The 22622-nt window shown below is 36.4% G+C and overlaps 1 protein-coding gene across 1 annotated transcript; it reads left to right on the plus strand.

The window, feature by feature from the left end:
- The first annotated feature begins 1525 nt into the window (after nt 1-1525).
- LOC149834008 (M phase phosphoprotein 10-like) lies at nt 1526-22492 on the plus strand. The gene is made up of 13 exons (XM_090009927.1): nt 1526-2164; nt 11966-12039; nt 15136-15319; nt 15634-15744; nt 15913-16050; nt 18924-18992; nt 19104-19145; nt 19305-19373; nt 21010-21081; nt 21164-21217; nt 21305-21446; nt 21675-21728; nt 22336-22492. Exons 1-13 carry the CDS (start codon nt 1535-1537, stop codon nt 22350-22352), a joined length of 1656 nt encoding a protein of 551 aa, XP_089866053.1. The 5' UTR covers nt 1526-1534; the 3' UTR covers nt 22353-22492.
- The last annotated feature ends 130 nt before the right edge of the window (nt 22493-22622 follow it).

A 22622-nucleotide genomic window follows, 5' to 3' on the forward strand; every position in this document is an offset into this window, starting at 1 on the left:
TCAAAACAAACAAGTCTTTATGTTATCACCATTTGATTTCCTTTATGGGTTTGATTGTGAAGTTAATTTGTGTGTTTATGTGGAAGTTGGAATTCCTAGGGATTAAAATTTGAACTTCAACATATGTTTTTTATAGCTTTTTAGCTAATTGGTCCCGGCCTTACAGTCGATTTGCAAAATAGTCCCTGACTTATTCTATTTTGCAAACGAGTCCTACCTTTCTTACCATTATTGCAAGTTGCACCTTCTGGCAACAGCTGTTAGTTTGTCCATGGCCAAACATTGGTTAACTGGTCACAAATGCCCTTAATCAAATAGTTGGTAGTGTATTAACTTTTTACAAATTAGTCCCTACTTTATTGGCATTTTATAAATTGGTCCTCCTGTAAGGACACATCCATCAATTTACCTATCTTTAACTGTTACTGTAAATAAAAAATGTTAACAACTGCTAACCTCAAGGGCTGATTTGCAAGGGTTAATGAAAAGGCAGGAACCTATTGGTAAAATGTCACATATATATATATATATATATATATGAAGCCACTATTTTGGGTGTAGCTATTGGATCCAAACCCAATTATTGGATTTAGTACTAGAGTACAAATGTGGCAATGAATCTCTTTCTTGGGAAAATAACATCGAGAAAAAATATCGCATAATTTATAGTACAATGAAAAATTATATAAAAATATCAATGGTCTAAATACTTGTAAAGTGTTTTTATTGTGACAATCGTGTGCTAAAAAATGAAAATTATCAACAAAGGCGACATTTGTAAAACAATACACTTTTTTTGGCATAACTCTTTACAAATATCAAGATAAAAACAACAATATTACCAAATAGTGATGTTATTTACAATTGTGCATACAAATATTAGATCATGATAAAAAACTATTGGATAATTCAGATCCAAATTAAAATCTGATGGCCCGGGTCAACATGTATCAATCTGGATCCAAACAACTTTCAACCATCCTCACAAATATCATTATTTAGAGTTTCTCGTAAAGAAAACTCTCACGGTAAATTAAAAAAAATGTTTTCTCAATAGAACATTGGTATATTTAATTTTAAAATATATGTAAGAAAATATATACAAATACAAAAAAACCATTAAACAATAAAAACATATAAAAACAAACAGTGGCTAATAATGTGATAATATCACAATAAAACATGATAGTTTCAAAATAACTAATATTTTGAATGTCTCTTTTTTCTGCAAATTATATAGGTTTTTTGAAAAATTTGCGAAATAACCTACATTTGTGACTATGATTTCAACTGCCATTCACAGTTTCACACCCCTAAATTCTTGACCGTTTTGCATATCAAATCGGACCCTGTAAGGCGCCTCTTGGTCCGAGTCCGAGTCCGATTTTGTGGATCCGATTAGATCTACTTCGGGTACGATTCAGACCCGAACCCGATCCAAACCTACTCGTAAGTAGCAGCACAAGCAAGAGAAACGGCGGTTGCTGCTTTCTCTCTTTTTCTTAGTCTTTCGAGGGCTCGCGCGGGAGCATCCATGGCGGCCGCAGGCGGAGCGGAGGAGGCGCTGAGCCGGTTGAGGGAGGCGGGTCCTCCGGAGTGGTTGACGCCGTCTCTGGAGCTATCCGGGGCGGCCAGGGCCGCGTCGGAGCACCTCTTCTCTGCGTTGGCACCGCACTGCCAGAAGTGTCCCTTAACCAAGCTCTTCGTCGAAGGATTCGACGCCGAGCAGATATGGCAGCAAATCGACCTCCAGTGCCTATCGATCCTCCCGGCGCTCCGCCGCGAGGTCCGGCGGTTGGAGAAGAATCCGCCCGGCACGGGCGGGGTTGGGACAGACCGCGAGGGTTTGGAGGAGAGGAAGGGAGGAATTGAGGCGATGGAGGAGGTAATGGATGGGGTCAGTGGCGGAGAAGAGGAGGAGGGAGAGACGGGAGAGGAGGAAGAGGAGGAGGAAGAGGAGGAAGAGGGGGAAGAGGGGAAGGACGAGGAGGAGGAAGGTGGAGGTATAGAGGATCGGTTTTTGAAGATTAAGGACTTAGAGAAGTTTCTGGAAGAGGAGGAGAGGAAGGAGTTTGGGGGCCGGGCGGAGACGCCGGTGGAGGACGACTCAGAGGACGAGGACGGTGTCGGTGAAGAAGAAGGAGCAGAAGAAGATGATGATGAGGTGGGGATTTTAGCTGTTTTAAGCTCAGTTGTTGTTCATTTGATGTTTTTTTGTAGCTTGGATTTTTTTTAATCTTTCCGGTTATGAACTTTGAAAAGGATTGGTGCTTTGTGTGTTATTGGATACAAACAGTAGAATTGGTTGATTTATTTATTTATGAGAATTCTGGGTGTTTTTTTTTTGAAATTATTGTTTTCAGTGAGGCGTCTTATTTATTTCCTATTTGTTGTTCTTTTTCATTGGTTTTATGGTTTAGCAAGAAAGTCTCTGAAGGTGGTTGCTTTTTGTTTCTTGAGGTATTGAGCTTTTGGGGTTAGACATTAGTCGCTCGAAAGAGATCGGTTGGAGTTAAGAATGAAAGAATAAAACCTTTTTTTTTTGCTGTAACTGAATTCCGTAGTGTTGTTTTGGACAGTTTTGGTGGGCCTTGTTGTAGTATTGGAGCCTGACACCAATCAGTGCGTAAAATAAGATGCATTGGAAGAGCTATATTTGTCATACGGTGTCTTTCTATTGAATAACTGAACATGTCAGTACTTGACATATGTATTTGTTTGGTGAGATAAATGGAGAGTTATTTGTCAAATTGGTCTATTAAATTATAACCCCATTGCTACAACTTTAGATATAAGTACCTTTAGTAAGCCTCAACCACCTATGGATTGGTTTTCCTGTGCGTTTGCTGGATGAAGTATAATGTGACCACCTGTCTGTAATTGGTGAATATTATAAAGGATGGTGACATTGATCTAAAAGAAGCAGAGTTGAATTCTTGAAATAGTTGAATCTAACCTGAGTAGAATGGAGAGCAAAACACTACACTTCTTGAGCATGGAGGGCGAGAAATAGAGCAGGGTGGAAGAATGAATTTTGATTCATGGTTTATTTTTAGATGGATATGAATGGATTAAACAAGATTTGCAAGAGTGACCCAAATCGTCTGTAGGTGTTAGAATGTCTGTCAACAACAGCAACAAGGCCAACAAATGACGATGTGGAGCCCCCCCCCCCCCCCCCCCCCCTTGGATTAGAGCCTGAAGGAAATTATTAGATCGAAAAGATCTGTTTAGTTCTTATCATCATTTTAGTAAATTACTTAGCAAAAGATTGAAAAGCCTTAACTAATAACACCTGGACCTTGAGCTGCACATGAAACTATGAGAAGTAATCGATGGGGCCTTTCTTGCTTGTGATAGTGATAACTACAAGATATCTAAAAGTCCTTATAGAAGTCCAACCAAAATCATCATAAAAGAAACTTTAGTCAAAATATACATTTGACTGATTCATTCTTCTGTGCTGCCTCAGTCAAATCAAAGCACAATGCCTTTACCCTTGATCTTCTGTTGATTAAATAAATTGCATCTTTTATATGTTGGATTAAATAGATTTCCAAAATTGATGATTACCTGATAAAATGCTTTTTCTATAGGAATTCATGCATGCCACAACAGAAGGGGATTTGACTTTCAATTCACTTTATGTTTGTGTTATTGCAAAAGTTTAGATGAGGTGGAAGACTCCTAGTAATGATTTAAGATTCTAAATCATGTTTCTAGGGTCTTCCATTTTGGGTCTCTAGGCCATTGATGTGAGCACTTAGTTGCTGAAGGGCCTTAGTGCACTAGTGTTGTATAAAAGGACCTCATACAAGTATCAAAATTAATGAACTTAAATGAAATTATATATTAGGTTATTATGTATACATGCCTCAATATTTGGTTCTTAGTTATAATGTTTAAGTTAAAACATTGTTTTATTTTTAGGATGTAAAATACCATAAACCTTTCTTTCATATTAGTATACATATAAGGTTATTTGAATCTCGACATTTATATTCCCTTAAAAGAAACAAGTTTATTATGTTGAAATTGTTTCACAATATTGATTGGTTATAGGCATATGACGTGCTTCTATCTTGATGCATCCAACATCCTGTCTAGTTGGAAGTGTTAGCTAAAGCATTAATGGCAAGTGACAGCGTGACCCAAACAGAAGAATCCAACCACTACAGTCAATCTTAGTCTATGGATATTCTTGTTTCCGCACTTGAGCCAATTGATTATCTATCTTATTGTTCTTCTTCGTTCTTCTATATTCTTCTTCCCTAAGAAGTTCTCTGGAGAACTATGTCACATAGGTACGGGTGCGAATGTGGCGATGCGTCACTTTAGAAAAACTTTAGTGCGGGGGTGTAGGAAGGGTGTATATATATATATATATATTAACAGTTTTAAGTTAACACTAAGTGCATGTATGTGCATTTATGTATTTATTTATATAATATTAGATAAAACCGGACTTGGTTAGGGTTAGCTGAATCTACTTTTAGACAGAAATGGACCTCAGTGTGGTTGACTTCACTTGACAAAGGAAGCCATGTCCAAGTGTCACACCCGCATGGGTGCGGGTGCGACACGGGTACGGTGCCCTGTTAGAAGAGTCCATGTTACATAGCTGGAGAAGGTTGGAAACTAGTGGGGATTTGAACCTTCTTGCACGTGATTGGGGTAGGTTTGTGGTGTCATGGCATTGCATTCTTTCTTCTTTTTAGTCTCTGTTCTTTCACTTATTTTCATTATATTAGGCTATGTTATAGGGAACTTCACTTAAAATGCTCATGACACATGTTGGCATGACACCATTATATCACATGTTGATCATATCTACACAATATCCCTAACTTCATGTGTTTTTTGATGATCTTGATCCTTTATTTTGTATCTACTTCCTCTTTTTTCTTTGTGAATTTGCTGTTGATTATATTCCTTTCAATCTCCATCTTGGATTAATAAATGCTTATTAACCATAATGGCTTAGGATTGTTCAAGACTTTGCACTTCTAAGGTGACATTCACACTCACATGCGCCCACTTGCATACATACACAGTTGGTTTTTCAGAAACTGCATTTCGTACCAAGCATGTCCATCTGTCCATGTCCTATTTTTACAATCTCCACATCATTGCTAGCACGTTTTTGTTGTGTTCTTTTCTTGTGTCCATTGCTATGTCACAGGGATTCGGCTAGCATGGTGCCGCACCCGCATCGACACGACTCGACGTGGGTGCGGTCAACCCGACCCTGGGTGCGTTGACCGCACCCAGGGCCATTTTGGTCCATTTTTTTGGATTTTTTTTTTAAAAAATGTTTGCCCTATGAAATGGGCTGCGGAATTTAAAAAAAAATCTTGGGGGGGGGGGCTGCCCCCCTATAACCCCTCCGCCAAGGGCGCCCCCCCCCCCCTGGACCCCCGCCCGTCGACCGCGCAGCGGGACCCACGCTGGGGGGAACCCCTAGACCCCCTTATATATATATATTACATTTTTGCCCCTGCCGCACCTGGGTTTTTTGGAAGTGCCGAATCCCCGCACCCATGTGACATAGGTCCATTGTCTTTGTGACATATACATGAAATTGATTCATATTAGTAGGAAATGCAGTGAGAATGACAAAAAGAAAGAAAGAAATAATTTTGTCTTTGCAAATAATTGTACCATGGGTGTTAATCATGCTGCTAAAAAAATTGAAAGCACATATTTTGTAATGAGATATTGCGGAAATATAAAGAGTGCATACAAGCACATACAACAATGAATAAAAGAGAAAATATCACAAGTCCACGAAGGGACAATACAAGCACAAGCCTTTAAGAAGGCAACAATATACAAAGCCTCTTATTGAAAAGAGAGAGGAGCTCTCCAAGATAAAAATACACAAGGGGATCACCCCTATTTATACAAGAGAAGGAGGAGGAAAAAGGAGGGCCAAAGGGCCTCAAAAGGAGAGCCAAAAGGGGGCTCCCATAGAGTCGTTGGGAGCCCCCAACGGTCACATTTGTGACCGTTGGGGGCTCCAACGACTTCTATGTTGGAGCCCCTTTTGGTCCTCAAAAATAATAAAAAGAAAAATAAAAAAATAAATAATAAAAATTACATTTGATCAAAAAGGAAAAAATAGTTGTTTTCTAAAACAACTGTGAAATTACAAAAATACCCCTATCGGGTATTGATGTAATAAACAGAATATATATATATATATATATAATAGGTACATTTTAACACCCCCCTCAAACTTTACGGGGGAAGGACGGCAAGTTTGCCTAGAAGAAACATGAACCGAGGAGTTGGAAGAGCTTTGGTGAAGAAGTCTGTCAACTGATATTCTGAAGTGACATATGGCAGAGCAATAGTTCCTCATAAAAATTCGTCACGAACATAGTGGCAATCCATTTCGATATGCTTCGTACGTTCATGAAAAGTATGATTGCTTGCGATATAGATGGCACTCTTATTGTCGCAACACAGCTTGGAGGCTTCAGTAATATCAACTCCCATATCTTTAAGCAAACTGCGAAGCCATACAAGTTCCATTGTTGTGGTTGCCATTGCCCGGTACTCAGCTTCAGTGGATGAGAGTGAAACTTTCTGCTGCTTCTTGCATCGCCAGGCAATCAATGAGTCCCCTAAAAAGACACAAAAACCAGTAGTTGAGACTCGATCATTGGGATTACCTCCCCAATCTGCATCAGTATAAGCAAGAAGATTCAAAGGGGAAGAGGAGGATAGAAATAGCCCTTTATTGATGGTATTCCGAATGTAGCGAATGATTCGGAGAACCGCACTCATATGCACGGTTGTAGGAGCATGCTGAAATTGACTGACTGAGTGAACCGCATGAGTGATATCTGGTCTGGTGATGGTTAAATATGTAAGAGACCCAATGAGTTGTCGGTACGGTGTAGGATCTTCCAGAAGAACCCCATCTTCTAACCGTAACTTGGCATTAATAACCTCGGGAGTCTCTACCTTCTTATCATCAGAAATCCCAGACTTAGAACATATATCTGCAGCAAGCTTCATCTGTGACAAAATATATCCTCTAGGAGAATATGCAACCTCAATTCCAAGAAAATATCTGAGAAAACCTAAATCAAACATATCAAAATTATCTTTTAACATATTTTTAACATTAATAATACTACTTTGATCATTTCCAGTGATAATCATATCATCAACATAAAGCAACAAAATTACGATACTAGAACCTGCATTTTTAACAAAAAGAGCAATGTCAGTATAACAAGAATGAAATCCTAATTTTATCATGATATCACTAAAACGATCATACCAAGCCTTAGGAGCTTGTTTAAGACCATATAATGCCTTTAAAAGCCGAAGTGTTTGACCTTGCTTAATATTTATTCCGGGTGGTGGATTCATATAAACTTCTTCACTTAAACTTCCATTTAAAAAAGCATTTTTTACGTCAAGTTGATAAATAGGCCATTTTTTGGTTGATGCGACAGCTATTAAGGTTCTGACACTTGTCATACGAGCTACGGGGGCGAATGTTTCTTCGTAATCAATACCATATTCTTGGGAGTATCCCTTAGCAACCAATCTTGCTTTATATCGTTCCAACGAGCCATCGCTTTTAGTTTTAACTTTGAAGACCCAACGACAACCAATAGGTTTTTTGTGTGAGGGTAGATCAACTACTTCCCAAGTATTGGCCTTTTTTAAAGCATTTAGTTCAACTTGCATTGCTTCAACCCAATGAGGTATAGATTTAGCTTGATTATAGTGGGTTGGTTCAAAATAAGAGTGTAGAGTTATCAAACATGCCCGATAGTTGGGAGTTAAAGAGTCATAGGAGACAAACCTATTTGGGGGTATTGATATTCTAGAAGAATGCCTAACTTGTGGTTCCTCAATGGATTCGGAAATTTGAGAGTATTTTTCGAGGGCACTAATAGGTTTTTCTTGATTTCTTCTTGAGTAAACATTTATATTGGCATTGCTATCATGAACATTTGTATTTGAATTATTATCATTTGAGAGTGTTATGTCAAGAGGGGATACCTCGTGAGTGTCATCTATGTTTTCAAGAGAATCTTCTTGTATGTCATCAATAAGATCATATAAGAATACATAATCAATTTCATTTGTCTCTTCTATTTTATCAAAACCGTTTTCGTCTTCGAGAAATGTTACATCTTTTGAAACATATAGTTTATCATTCTTAAAATCATAACATCTATACCCTTTTTGATTTTCACCATATCCAAAAAATACACATTCAATTGCTTTGGGAGATAACTTATCCCTTTTATGTAGTAGGACAAAACATTTGCAACCAAAAATACGAAGTCGATTAAAATCGGGTGAAAACTTAAAGAGTTTCTCATAGGGAGAAGCATTTTTTAACTTAGAAGAGGGCATTCTATTGATTAGATAGGTTGAGGTAAGAACGACTTCCGCCCAAAATTTTTTTGGAATATTTCTAGACACAAGCAATGTTCTAGCGGTTTCTATAATGTGCCTATGTTTCCTTTCCGCTAGGCCATTTTGTTGAGGAGTCCTAGGACATGACTTTTGATGACAAATGCTATTTTGGCTTAAATAGTTTTGGAATTCGTGAGATAAGTATTCACCACCGGAATCGGATCTTAAAATAGATATGTTACTTTGAAATTGATTTTGAACCTTTTTATGAAAATCTTTAAAGAAAGTAAATACTTCCGACTTATGACTAAGGAAATAAATCCAAACATACCGAGTAAAGTCATCAACAAACGTAACATAATATGAATAACCCCCTTTAGACATAACCGGAGAAGGACCCCAAACATCCGAATGCACCAATTCAAAAGGCCTTGATGAGAAAAAAGATCTAGTTGGAAAAGGAATAGACTTCATTTTTCCAAAAATGCAATCTTTGCAATTAATTTCTTTTTCCTTACAAAATTTGTTTCCAAAAGGAAAGAGATACATTTTGGAATAACTTGGATGACCAAGTCTTTTATGCCAAGTTTCCATATTTTTTTCTTGGACATAAGAACAAAAAAAATTTGTAGGGAGATCAAGATGGTCCATATAATAGAGGTCTCCCTTTCTATGGCCTTGCCCAATCCGCTTCCCGGATCGGAGATCCTGCACAAAGCAACCATTAGATGAGAAAGATATTTCACATCCATGGTCGGCAATTTGAGAAACCGAAAAAAGGTTTAAATTTAATTTGGGAACAACTCTTACTTTTGGAACACAAAAATTTTGAGAATCTTTAAAAGAGCCAATACTTGAAATTTTCAAAAAAGTTCCATCGGCCGTTGAGACACAAGAGTCCTTTGAATTGATGCAAACATCACTAAGTGCATTCTCATGAGGGGTCATATGAAAAGAAGCTCCGGAATCAAGGATCCAAGAATACGTACCGGGTGATGATGTCGAAGCAATGGCCGCACCCGATGTGGAGGAAGAAACTTTAAGCATTTGTTGGAGAGCCATAGATATTTGTCCAAGAGTTTCTTTAATGTCATTGTTTTTGCCTTCATCTTCTTTGGAGGTGGTTTCTTCAAGAGAGGCTACTTTAGGCTTGAAGGCTCCCATAAGCTTTGGACAAACGGGTCTAATGTGACCCGGCTCATTGCAATAATGACAAACAATCATTTTTCTTCCTCCATTGTAGTTCCCTTGTTTCCCAAAATGAGGAGGCTTATAGGTTCTAACATTGTTACCCGGTTTGGATACGGCAAGGACTTCATCAACATGCTTACTCATGCCAAGCCTTGTCTCCTCTTGAGTGATTTCGGCAATAGCATCCTCAATAGGAGGAAAAATAGATCTATGGAGAAGTGAGGATCTCACTTGCTCAAATTCGGGGCGTAGCCCAAAAAGAAATTGAAACAATCGCTCTTGTTCCATTTGTTTTTGTCTTAAATCAACATCTTCCATAGAAACCCACTTTGGCTCTAAAAGAGCCAATTCATCCCATAGTGGGTTAAGGGCACTATAGTAGTCTTGAATGCTAGAATCACCTTGCTTGGTGGTTCTAACTTTTTCTTGCAAGAAGTATGCTCTTGCAAGATCCTTTTGGGTATACATACCCCTCATAAAGGACCAAGCCTCATTGGCTCGACGAAATTTAGCTATATTAGCACATACCTTAAGCTCCACATTGTTCATAAACCACGCAAGGATTTTTGCGTGATTGCTTTCCCAATCTTCTACTTCCTTTTGATGATTTTCAATGGCCTTGAGACGAGCATCTCCCTCAAGAGCTTTTTCTTGATCTTCTTCCATTTTTGTGAGCATAAGCTTCGGTTCCGGAACGGTCCCCATGACATAACCCCAAAGCTTCTTCCCTTTGAGATTATTCTCCATTGCCGATGCCCACATCATATAGTTCTTTCCATTGAGTTTGAAAGAAAGATCAATCTTTGTCTCCATGATGTTGCCAAGAAGTGAGAAGATGTCCACCAAAATAAGAGATACACGAACCACACCTTTCCTTCAAGAATCGAGTGGCTCTGATACCATGTAATGAGATATTGCGGAAATATAAAGAGTGCATACAAGCACATACAACAATGAATAAAAGAGAAAATATCACAAGTCCACGAAGGGACAATACAAGCACAAGCCTTTAAGAAGGCAACAATATACAAAGCCTCTTATTGAAAAGAGAGAGGAGCTCTCCAAGATAAAAATACACAAGGGGATCACCCCTATTTATACAAGAGAAGGAGGAAAAAGGAGGGCCAAAGGGCCTCAAAAGGAGAGCCAAAAGGGGGCTCCCATAGAGTCGTTGGGAGCCCCCAACGACTTCTATGTTGGAGCCCCTTTTGGTCCTCAAAAATAATAAAAAGAAAAATAAAAAAATAAATAATAAAAATTACATTTGATCAAAAAGGAAAAAATAGTTGTTTTCTAAAACAACTGTGAAATTACAAAAATACCCCTATCGGGTATTGATGTAATAAACAGAATATATATATATATATATATGTATATATATATATATATAATAGGTACATTTTAACATATTTAACTATAATACAGAGCACTACCTTGATGTCAACTAGTATTTGCTTACTGATGGTCATCATTAAATAAAGCCTGATAAGCCACAGCCTTTGCTTCCTCAAGTCCCATAACTCTGGTAAAGTTTTTTTAACATTTCTAGTTGCTAGTTGTGATAATGTTTGTGAAGCTTAGGCCATGAACTCTTTGTTGTACCCAAGATGATACCAGTGTTTTGCTTTTACTCTATTCTTGTTGATACTCAACCCACCTTTATCATTGTTGTTGTTGTTGTTGGGTTAAATTTGCTGCACATGCTTAGTCTTCAGATTTTAGTTGACTTACTGGTCATCCTATTTACGGCTGCAGCAAGCCGAGCCAGCACGAGCTTGGTCTATTTGAGGTCCATGATGCTCAATCTGGGATTACTTATAAAAGAATTTTGTTTTTGATCCTTTATAATGAGAGAGAAAATGAGATTTGAACCATTACTTCCCTTATGAAAGGAAGACCAACTATCACCCTAATAATTCTGTTTTTTTTATTTTCAATGTGTCGAAAGAGGTATATACTGAATGTGTGCATCCACTATTACTTTTGATTTTAATGATACAAATGCGCTTATTGAGCTCTAATAAGTCTAAGCTCAGACACAAGTTTACTCATTTAATTACACAGGCATTCAGTTAAGCTAGGGCTTGGCTCATTTATCAAGAGAATGAACTCAAGATTTTAGTAAGTCAGCCCAAATTTTTTGTGAGAAACTTGTGTCGTTTCCTTTTTTTTTGCTATATTAGTTTGATACTTCAATCACCATTCACAAATTGGCACTGGTGTTTTCTCTTATAAAAGTTGTGTTGTTTAGTAAGTGTCCATATGTATTAATACTTGCAAGAAAAGTGACATTTTAGACATCCATTTTGTTGTATGAAAATGACTACTTATTCAGTGGAAACACCTATGATGCTATATTACTAACAAGTTGTGTGATTTGTAGATTGGTATTGATGGCGATGATCATGGTGGTGGTGATGGAGCTGAAGCTCTTGAGAAACCTACTAAGTATCCCAGGTGGTTCATTACTGCTTTTCTTCTTTTTACTGGAGTTTCTTTTGAGCTTGTATTATATTTTGGGAAGGTTGCTATCTTTTTGCTATCATTGTCTAAATGGAAGAAAACAAATATTTGGTGCAATAAGTAAGATGCACGGTATATGTATGCTTGCATAAGGGCTCCATGTCAATCACTTGATTGAATGCCATTGTTGTGTAATTTTTTGAATAAAATGATATTTCTTATTCCATTGCAAGTTTGGCTATTAGAAGAAGATAGTAGTTCCATTCAATTAATTTATTACCTTTGTTTCCTTCTCAAAAGATAGAATCCTGTTTCAAAATCAACTAAAAAAACTTCAGGTTTATAATAAGGTTGTAAATGGATCATGTACAAGGTCATTTTATCATATCACTTCTTACTGTAAAAGAATCATAACTTAGAAAAAATGTGTATGCATGTACATAAGTATACATTTTGTATGACAAGGGTTTTTTGTAAAACTAAGAAAATGTAACATGACTCTGTGTGTGTGTGTGTGTGTGATGCCCCGTCATATATTCATGATATATGATCCAATGACTTCTAGGGGCAAAATACACTTACCCCTAATATTTGTTGTGATTTGCACTTTGTAAAGACATGTACAAATGAAGTCTACATATGTTGAAATAGAAAAAATTACAAGACGCACTTGCATGAGACCCTCTCTCTTTCTCACTGAGTTGAAAACTGGACCGAAGATAAGAAAATGAGGTCCCAAGTTTCTGAAAACTGAGAATTGTGTTGAGACGTGTACACCTTGTGAAAAGTCTGTTTATGTGTCAATTTGTTACAGGGGTACTTATCTTACTCCATAATAATCTTGATCCCTAAACCTAAGCGATGTACAAGATACAAACCCAGAGGTATAAAAGCAAAACAAGACCAAAGCTAGTCTACAGAACATTATCTTAGAAGTTGTATCCAACCAACCTTGTGGCATACTGTACGCACATACTTAAAGATATTTCCAAGATGGATACTTGTTGGCTTCTAGCCATTTTGACAGAGCTTACTGTAATGAAATATGCGGAAAAGCAAAAGAGTGCATTAAGCACTTACAACATCCACTAATGAACAAACAAAAGGGCTAACATCCAAACCCACAAAAGACAACACAACATAAAAATATAAATGTCTCTTATTGAAAAAGAGAGAGAGCTCTCAAGAGTGAAAAATACAAGAGGGGTTCACCCCTATTTATACACAAAAGGAGGAGAGGAGGAGTGGCCTTATGGCCTTAAAAGAAGAGCCACCTAGGGGCTCCCATGGAGTCGTTGGGAGCCCCCAACGGTCACAAATGTGACCGTTGGGGGCCCCATCGACTCCATGGTGGGGCCCCTTTTAGGTGGGCAAAAATACAAAAAATAAAAAGTAAAAAATTAAAAAAGGAATTTACAAAAAAGAAAGAAAAGAAACAAGTACCCCTATCGGGGGGCCCCATCGACTCCATGGTGGGGCCCCTTTTAGGTGGGCAAAAATACAAAAAATAAAAAGTAAAAAATTAAAAAAGGAATTTACAAAAAAGAAAGAAAAGAAACAAGTACCCCTATCGGGTACTTGTGAAATGACTAAAATACCCCTATCGGGTATTTTAGATAATACAAATATATATGTATATAAATATATACATATATATGAATTACATATATTTTAACACTTACCTCCTAACATTTAAGATAACCGTTGCATTGATAGAAAGCTGTCTTTGGTTTAAAAAATTGGAGACTTATAAAAAGGGTTTCTATGCTCTTTGATTCAAGGCCAGACTTTATTCTGATTGAAGATCATGGTTTTGAAAGGTGCCTGGTTTGAGGGAGCCCCTGGAAGGAGGTGATTTATGTGAGCAACAAGCCTCACTAGAGGCCGATATTTCTTGAGAACAATTGCAATTATATCTTTTTAATTCTCTCACACAGTTTAAATTTTCTGTCTCAAGTCTTATGCGGTTATGCCTCTCCCTGAAACAGTCAAACCTTGTTGCAAATAGCATACTTCTTATGGGCCTTACAAAAGGATCATGATTTGAATAGTCATATGTATACACTGCCATTTCATGTCTTTCTTGTTGATGGTGTATAACTAGCATTTTTTTGAAATTATTTCATGGTGCCAGAAATGTTTAGCACCTTCTGTTCCATATTGTTCCATGGTGCCAGAAATGTTTAGCACCTTCTGTTCCATATTGTTCCATGGTGCCAGAAATACTTGATTGCATCTATTGGATTGTATCTATGATGCTTTTTAACATCATTCTTCTATACTTCATACTTGATTATTTAATTGAAAAGTCATTGTATTGGCAAAAGCATCTATCCTTAGCAAGGGACATTCTTTTACAAATAAAAGTTATTCACCATGTTACTAATGTACTTGTGATTGTACTTGATTCTACATTTAGTTGTACCTGGTAAAGACTTTGATCGTTTTATTTCTTTGCACCTTATATCTTGTATGCATATTTATCATCCTAACTGTTAATTGTCTTGTCATAGAGGACCAGGCAGTCATGTGCAGTGAACATATGCATTTATTCATAAATTAAAATGTACTAGCAAGGTGACTACTACTTTTCTTTTTTGTTATTCTTTTGCTCGAACTTGGAGCCTGAAGTTGTAGATTAGTTCATCAAAAGATGCATATGTTGGCTATTGTTTGAATTGAGGCTGTTATGCCAAACAAAATTAAAAAAATGTGCAGGCTGATTTTACCCACTGTCACACAGCTACTCCATTTTCACTCCTGTTCTCCATCCCTTGTGTACTATTCATATTGGAAACTTCATATTTTTATCCACAGCCTTATCCATGTAACATACTTTACCATAATTGTGCATAGTTTAAACCATAATTGTGGTAGTTTACTCATAATAGTGGTACTTCTCAAGTTTGGTAGGGGGCAGCAGTAACAAAAACAACATCAACAGCAATTTATCATTATCCTTGTTATTACTATTTACTGCCTTTTTGGGTAACTTTTGCATATATCTGCAAGATTATTTGATACTTGAACACAACTTTTTTGTTAATTCCAGCACCTTTACTTTATATTGATTTTCATATTCCATTTCAGATATGAAGACTTTTTCAGTAATAAACAAAAGAAAAGAAACATAAACAAGCAGTTTGTTGAGTCAGAGGACTTGGGCACAGATGATGAGGATGAGGACAATGATAATGCAAATGAGCAGTTGATTGAATCAGATGACTTGATGATGGATGATGAGCGTGAAGATAATACTAACAATCATAAGCAGGTGGCTCAAATTTTATTCAGTTCTTGGCCATATTACGTAAATATAGCTATATCTAGAGAATTGTCTGATTTTTGTAAGTCTTTAAGCTTGGAACTGTAGTTTCCTAGAAGATTTCATGCAAACTTTCCTGCATAGATTATCTTGATCACAATATGTGAGCTGCCATTTGTTTCTCATCTATGATCTCATTTATAGAACTTGCTAATAATTATTTAACTTGTGTACTGGAAATCCCTTGGTGGTTTAGCTAAGTGTTCTTCATATGGAGTATAACATTTATCACAACTATGCTTATTCCTTTTCCTTTTGGTCAGGAAGCAGCAAAACTTTCAACTCATGAAAAACAACTGGAGAAGGTTCGTTCCAAGATAAAACAGCTGGAAAAAGCAAATTTGGAGCCCAAAACCTGGACAATGCAGGGAGAGGTATATCGGTATTCTTATGTTTCATTTTTTATTTCTTTTCACAAGTTCCATAAAAATTTAAATATATAGATACAATATATCTGTGTATAAATGTAAATATACCAAATATACAGATATTTGGTATACATATATGTATGTATCTGCGTCTCATATAGCTGTGTGAGACAGGTTACAGCTGCAAAGAGGCCAAAGAACAGTGCACTTGAGGTAGATTTAGATTTTGAACACAACGTGAGACCAGCACCTGTGATTACAGAAGAGATAACAGCAACTCTTGAAGATATCATTAAGCAAAGGATTGTTGAGGTAAACATCTCTCTCTCTCTCTCTCTGTATATGTGTGACTTCTCTCTGTTATATCTATATTTATTATTCATTGGATCTGTTGAAGAATATAGTTCTTAAAAAAATGTTTAATCATATTAACTACCCTCCTTTGAATGATGGAATATGTTTTATGTCTAACCATGATGAATTATTTTGTAATGGATACCCTCACATGTCTCGTTAGTTTAAAACTGAAGATATCAAGTCTGAGCTGCTTTGGTCATAGGATTTCTTATCAATTAGAGTGATTAGTGCTCTCAGCATACGGATTCACATTTTATGGATGACTATTGGGAGCAATAGATTGATTTTTACAGAATTCAAGGATTTATTTGTCAGACGTGGTTTAATCATATTACACATTGTTCAGCGTTGTATCGTGCATTACAGTCACACAGCAAACCAACAAATAGCCTGTAGGAAAAAATGATGCATGATGTTAAAATAATGATAAAAGAGCACATGAGAAAGTAGTCACTCAGGTGCCAATTATGTTGAGGTTATCTACAATTAATATACATCCTTACTCCTTAGGCATGTTTAATGTATTTTCATAACCTTAGGCTCGTTTTATCCTTTGAATGATGGAACAGATTTATGTCTAACCATGATGAACTATTTTGTAATGGATATGCTCACATATCTCATTAGATTAAAACTGAAGATACCAAGTTTGAGCTACTTTCATCATGGGATATCTTACCAAGTAGAGTAATGAGTACTCTCAGCATATAGATTTGCATTATTTGGAGGACCACATAGAGCAAGATTTTTACTGAATTCAAGAATTTATGTGGGCCACATGCTTTAATCATATTAATAGTTTAATACATTGTTCAACATGGTATCATCCACTATATAGTCACATAGCAAACCAACAAATAGGCCTATAGGCTGTAGGGAAGAATGATGCTAAATGAGAAAATAGTGTGTCATTCAGGTGCCAAGTAGTATGAGGTTATCTACGATTAATACATCTGTGTTGTAAAAGCAGATAATTAATGGAAATGGGTTTGATAGCATCTGCTTTCATAACCTTAGGCTATCCTTGTTTTATGTATTTTTATGTGATGATAACTGAATATTGTAGGCAGCCTTGATGGGCAATGGCACAATGAAGGAATAACTTAATTATATTGCAGCACTAGAACATGATACTAGAAGAAAACCCAGCAATAAAGTCTACATAAAAAGCAATATGAAGACAAAACAAGAATTTTGGTTTTGGGAAAAAGGCCATTGAATTGAGATATAACATTACATCAATGATAAAGCAAAGAAGAAGGTACAGTGTAGGGGGTCAAGTGGAATGGGTTTGGTTGGATATCCAGACAACCCCAGACTTTTTAGTTGGGTCTGGTAATGAATTTTACATCCAATTGTTAATTGGATCTGATTCCGGTAGAGTGAAATAAAAAATTCAGAGTTGGATTCGGTTTTATAAACCGATCCGGCTGTGTTTAATTTGGTGCATTGACACACTACTTTTTAAAAGGGAAAGGAACGTTGAGCTGTAACAAATGCTACTTCGGGAAAGACCTACAAGCATAATTAGGTACCTGTTTTTTATTATTTGAATGCCTTTAACACACACTCAATTCCAAAAAGTAATAAATGTGATTATGGCAACACAAATAATGTATTATTATTTTCAATTTTCCTATGACCCGAACATGCGTCAAAGCAATAAAGACTTCCCAACATTCAATACAATGCATAACTTGTTTTATTCGGATTCAGAGTTGGATGCCATTTGAAAACTCAAACTCAGATTCGGTTTGGGCAAATCTACATCCGGCTCTGAATTTGATTAAGCTAAATCCAATTAAATCAGATTCTCACTAATGCTTTAATCTGAACCGAGTCTGGCCTGTTTACATCACTAGTGCATTGAACTAATATGAGATATAAAAGATAATGCTATCTGAAGCTTAGAAATGACAAAAGCAACATTAATGTTGTATACTCGGTACTCAACCTTAACATGTAAAGAGATAGGCCTTTTAAAATCTCTCATTGGTATGCCTATTACCATAATGCATTGGCATGGGAAGTCATTTGAACCAGAGAATTGTGGTGTTTGTCATATCCATGCTACCCTAGATTTCTTTGATATGTGAGACACTTCATAGTTTTGGTGCTAGATATTTGAGTTATGTTTATTGATTGAGTATTTCAAATGAATAAGATAATCCAAAGAAATGTGCAACAGCCTGTCAGAGAGAGTCAATTGTAAGTAGATTCGGGTTAGCTGAAGTTTGTGAGAGTGAGGTCATAGGAGAGGTGTGGTAGATAATGTTGGATGTGTTCAAATAAGGTTGAGCTAAAAACTGGGTGCAAGGAAGTTATCGGAAGGCAAAAAATGGTCCTGGAACAGTGAAAAATGAACACGCCTGAGGCATAGGGAAGTGATTAGAAGGTGGAAATTGGCCCTAGAACAGTGAAAAATTGAATTGAAGAACCCTGAAGCATTCCGTCCACTATAGCTGTTTGTTACTCCTTGTTTTAGTTGTATATTCTATTCTTCACTCCTATGGCATATAACTTTCTTTGTGATTTTTCTTCCTCTTTGATGTTTACTTTGATGCCCATCCTTTAGGTATTTACCATATTCCACATTGTTTCCTCATTTTGTGTGTGTGTGTATGTATGTATATATATATATATATATATATATATATATATATATATATATATATATATATATATAGAGAGAGAGAGAGAGAGAGAGAGAGAGAGAGAGAGAGAGATATTCAATTTGTTTATTTAAGTTCGCAAGAACTGGAGATTTCCATTGTAAGTCATATTGGATTATGTATTATATATAATGTTGAACTTTGCTCATGGTTTAGGGACGTTTTGATGATGTGCAAAGAACTTCCAGTTTGCCATCTAAGGAACCAAGGGAGATGAAAGAGCTGGTATGCATTATGGGTTTCATTGTTCTTTCAGATATCCTATACGCAAGCTCCTTAGATAATGCATTGTCAGAACCATGTCTTAATCCTGCTGCAATTTTTTGTTTTCTGTAGGATGAAAACAAGAGCCAGAAGGGCCTTGCTGAAATTTATGAGGTATGTAGTTTCTACTAACCTCTTTTTTCCTGTTGGGCATGCCAATATAGTACAGAAAAAGGTTTCTGGTTTTGCATAGAATGCTCACTCTCAGTGTCAGTTATACTTTTTCTATTTTGAGTAGGATTTTGGTAAATTATACTTTGTTCACTTTTCCAGGAGGACTATATGCAGAAGACCGGCCTTGCTCCTTCTGCTCTGTCTTTTAGGGATGAGCTGAAGAAAGAGGTGAACTTAAGAATTGCCTTCTCTTTTTTCTTAGTTGATGAGTTGTTATGTGCTTGATATTGTTAGGTAGGTACGATTTTTTTTTTTTTGGAAATAGTGCTAGGCTGTCACTTTATTGAGAGGCTGATGGTAATTTCTATGTTAGTTGTCTGTAAAACCTATGTAACATGGGTACTCCAAAATGCCGAACTTACCCATGTCAATGCTGGTACTTTTGGGTCCTTACATATAGACATACTATGTAATTTATTGCATGCCCAATTTACAGTTTTTCTTTGATATTTTAGTGGGGGTACCTAGTTTCAGCATATATGTTATGTATTTTGTATGTGGGTTTGAGCGTAGCATACACAACCCAGCCACACCCTTATTTTGAAAAAACAACCTTGTGCCAGCCGTGCCCATGTCATACCACTTTTCAGCACACATATGTGACATAGGTTGTCGCTATAAGTCACAGAAACAGCTATATTTTGAAAGTATCAATTGTATCTATCTTTTTAATAGGTAAACAATATTAAATGTAAAATATCACAATATTTTAAAAAATTACAGTGATATTGTCACAATAATATCGTGATATTTTCAGTTACTTTCATTTTTTTGTCTTTTCTATATCTTAAATATGTTTTACTTCTTTTTTTATATTTTTTAATTATTTCTTTTGTTATATTATAAATACAACATATTTTATTAGCTAAGCATTTTATTACTTATTTCTGTTTTTTTTTCTAATTTTTTTAAGCACTGTGATTTTCCCGAGATTTATCAACCTAACCTGCATTATTGCGAGAAATAGACTTTCCAAGATATAGCCAAGATTGATATTTGTGACTATGGTTGTCACTAATTGTGTGATTTTCTTGCCTTGGCACTTTGTCACTAAGGATACTCCAATTTACTCCCATGTCCTGTCCCCCTGTTAGTGGAAAATTGCACAAAATCAACATATCTCGTGTACTTTTAGCCATGTCTGTTCATCATAGATCAGCAGAGTAGAGTAGTTGCTAATGCCTTCTGAAATGCATTAAAATAGTTTTCTCAATCATTTCAATTTGTTTTTTTTTCCTCTCTTCCTTTCTTAGTTTTAGCAGTTTGTGTTTCGCCATTTTTTCATCTTGTTAATACCGGACCTTAATTTCCGCATGCAGCTTGCCATGCCATTATTGGCATTACGTTACGAGCTTACTATGAGTTGAAGTGCAAGAATGAAGAGTTATCCATTTAAATTTACTTTTTGTTTCCAAGAATTCTCCTTATCTGAACTATACCATCTTTCCAATAGAAATCCTGATCATTTGTGTGTGCAGATGTGTATTTGTGTGATACATGCATCAATGGTTGAATAATGAACTGAAGCATATAGAACAGTGTCTTGGCAAATAGTCTTTTACAAAGCTATGTTATTGTTTGTTGTTTGGTTCGTTTATAGTTTCACATCTCCAACTGTTGGTGCTTATTCCAGAAGCTCTGCCAGTTCGGATCTGTATTCTTAGTTAAAATTTGGGAACTTTTGGTAAATAGTAGATGAATTTGTTGTGTTCCCTGCATTGTTGTTTGACAGTGCCTTTTTCTTTATAGATTTACTTAAATGACTCTCATCTCAAATTTATTTCTGACTACATTTTCTGAGCAGGCAAGTCTGATATTCAAGCAGCTCTGTTTGAAGTTGGACGCCTTATCTCATTTTCACTTTGCTCCAAAGCCAGTAAGCAGAAATAATTATTTGTGATTTATAGGATATTTTTTGGAGTTCCATGAAAGTTTTAAGATGACAAATTCTTTTACAGATTATCGAGGACATGTCTATACAGACAAATGTACCTGCTCTAGCAATGGAAGAGGTTAGTGGAGGGTCTTCAAAACCTAATTTTGATGATTTATTTTACATGATCCTGTGTGAAATGAATTAATTCATATTCTGCTTGCAGGTTGCACCGTTAGCTGTCTCAGATGCAGCCATGCTGGCTCCTGAAGAGGTATTTGCTGGTAAAGGTGATATTAAAGAAGAGGCAGAGCTGACTCAAGCTGAGAGAAAAAGGAGACGAGCAAAGAAAAAGAGAAAATTCAAAGGTATCATTCTTTCCTTTTGATCATTATTCTGAAAAATGGATCACCATTTACTGTTTTGTGTTCTGTCCTCAGTGACCTGATGCATTTATGAGTTTCTTATTTTATTAAAATGGTGTCCACTTGCTGTTTTCCTTCTTTTTTATCTAAAGAAAAACCTTGCAACTGGTCAAGTATATGGCTTGTTCAGTTCATCAACATGACAATTTTATTCTCTCAATATGTTTACAGCTGAATCAGCTAGACGGATGGCAAATAAGGCACACTTACCCCATCACGCAAACGGTAAATTACTGGATGGCCTTCAGTCTTTTGATGGTATTTACTGAAGTGATCTGACTTGCTGATGTTGACCCTACATGACCCATGCCACTTAGATGTAGGGCTGGGAAACAAGCCATGCCGCTCATGTTTGGCTTCTAAAGAGCTCTTTCAAACTTGTAAAGTAGGCTTGGCAAGCTGATTATGAACAATAGTTACTCGGCTCGACATGTACAAGCTCATTAGGTTATAAGAAATATATTTTACATGTATTTTTTTGTAATCCTATTTCTTGCAGCTCTAAAAAATGTATTTTTTCTATAAGCAAGCCAGTTTGAGCTCGGCTCGTTTAACTCTGACCGATTATGAGCTCGAGTTTGGCTTGGCTCACCACAAGAATGAGCCAAGCTTGGTAGTCACGTTCAGCTCATTTACCAGCCCTACTTAGATAACGCGAGCTTGTACTTGAAAATAAACCTCAGGAAGGCCTGGCTGTGTTGTATTTTTAGTTATGACCCCTTGAGCTAAGCTGAATTGATTGTTTAACTTTGTTCTTGGGAGTTTTTTTTTGAATTATCTATTCTTGAAGTGAACTGGTGATTAAATAAACACTTTGCAAACTTGCTATCAGGGAAGGTTGATTCATGAATTTTTTCGTCGGTGTGGGAAACTAGTAAGATGCTTGTGCTGCTGATCCACTGTTTGAAGCCACTTGCTGGTTGAAGTTTTCGTGGATGCGGGTCTTTGAAGCGAGGAAGTAAACGTCACTTGCATTTTTCTTTTTATGCTTCAGGATTTCGTGTATCATGAACTGATAGGAATGTTTGTAATTAATTGTGATTTTTTCATTTGATTTTCGCTTTTCGCCATCCTGAGCAAGATAATGATGTTTTTTTATCTGTAATTGTTTGTTTCGTA

The sequence above is a fragment of the Nuphar pumila genome, chromosome 6 (genome assembly GCF_984573655.1).
Source record: "Nuphar pumila chromosome 6, dmNupPumi1.hap1.1, whole genome shotgun sequence".
Lineage (NCBI taxonomy): Eukaryota > Viridiplantae > Streptophyta > Magnoliopsida > Nymphaeales > Nymphaeaceae > Nuphar > Nuphar pumila.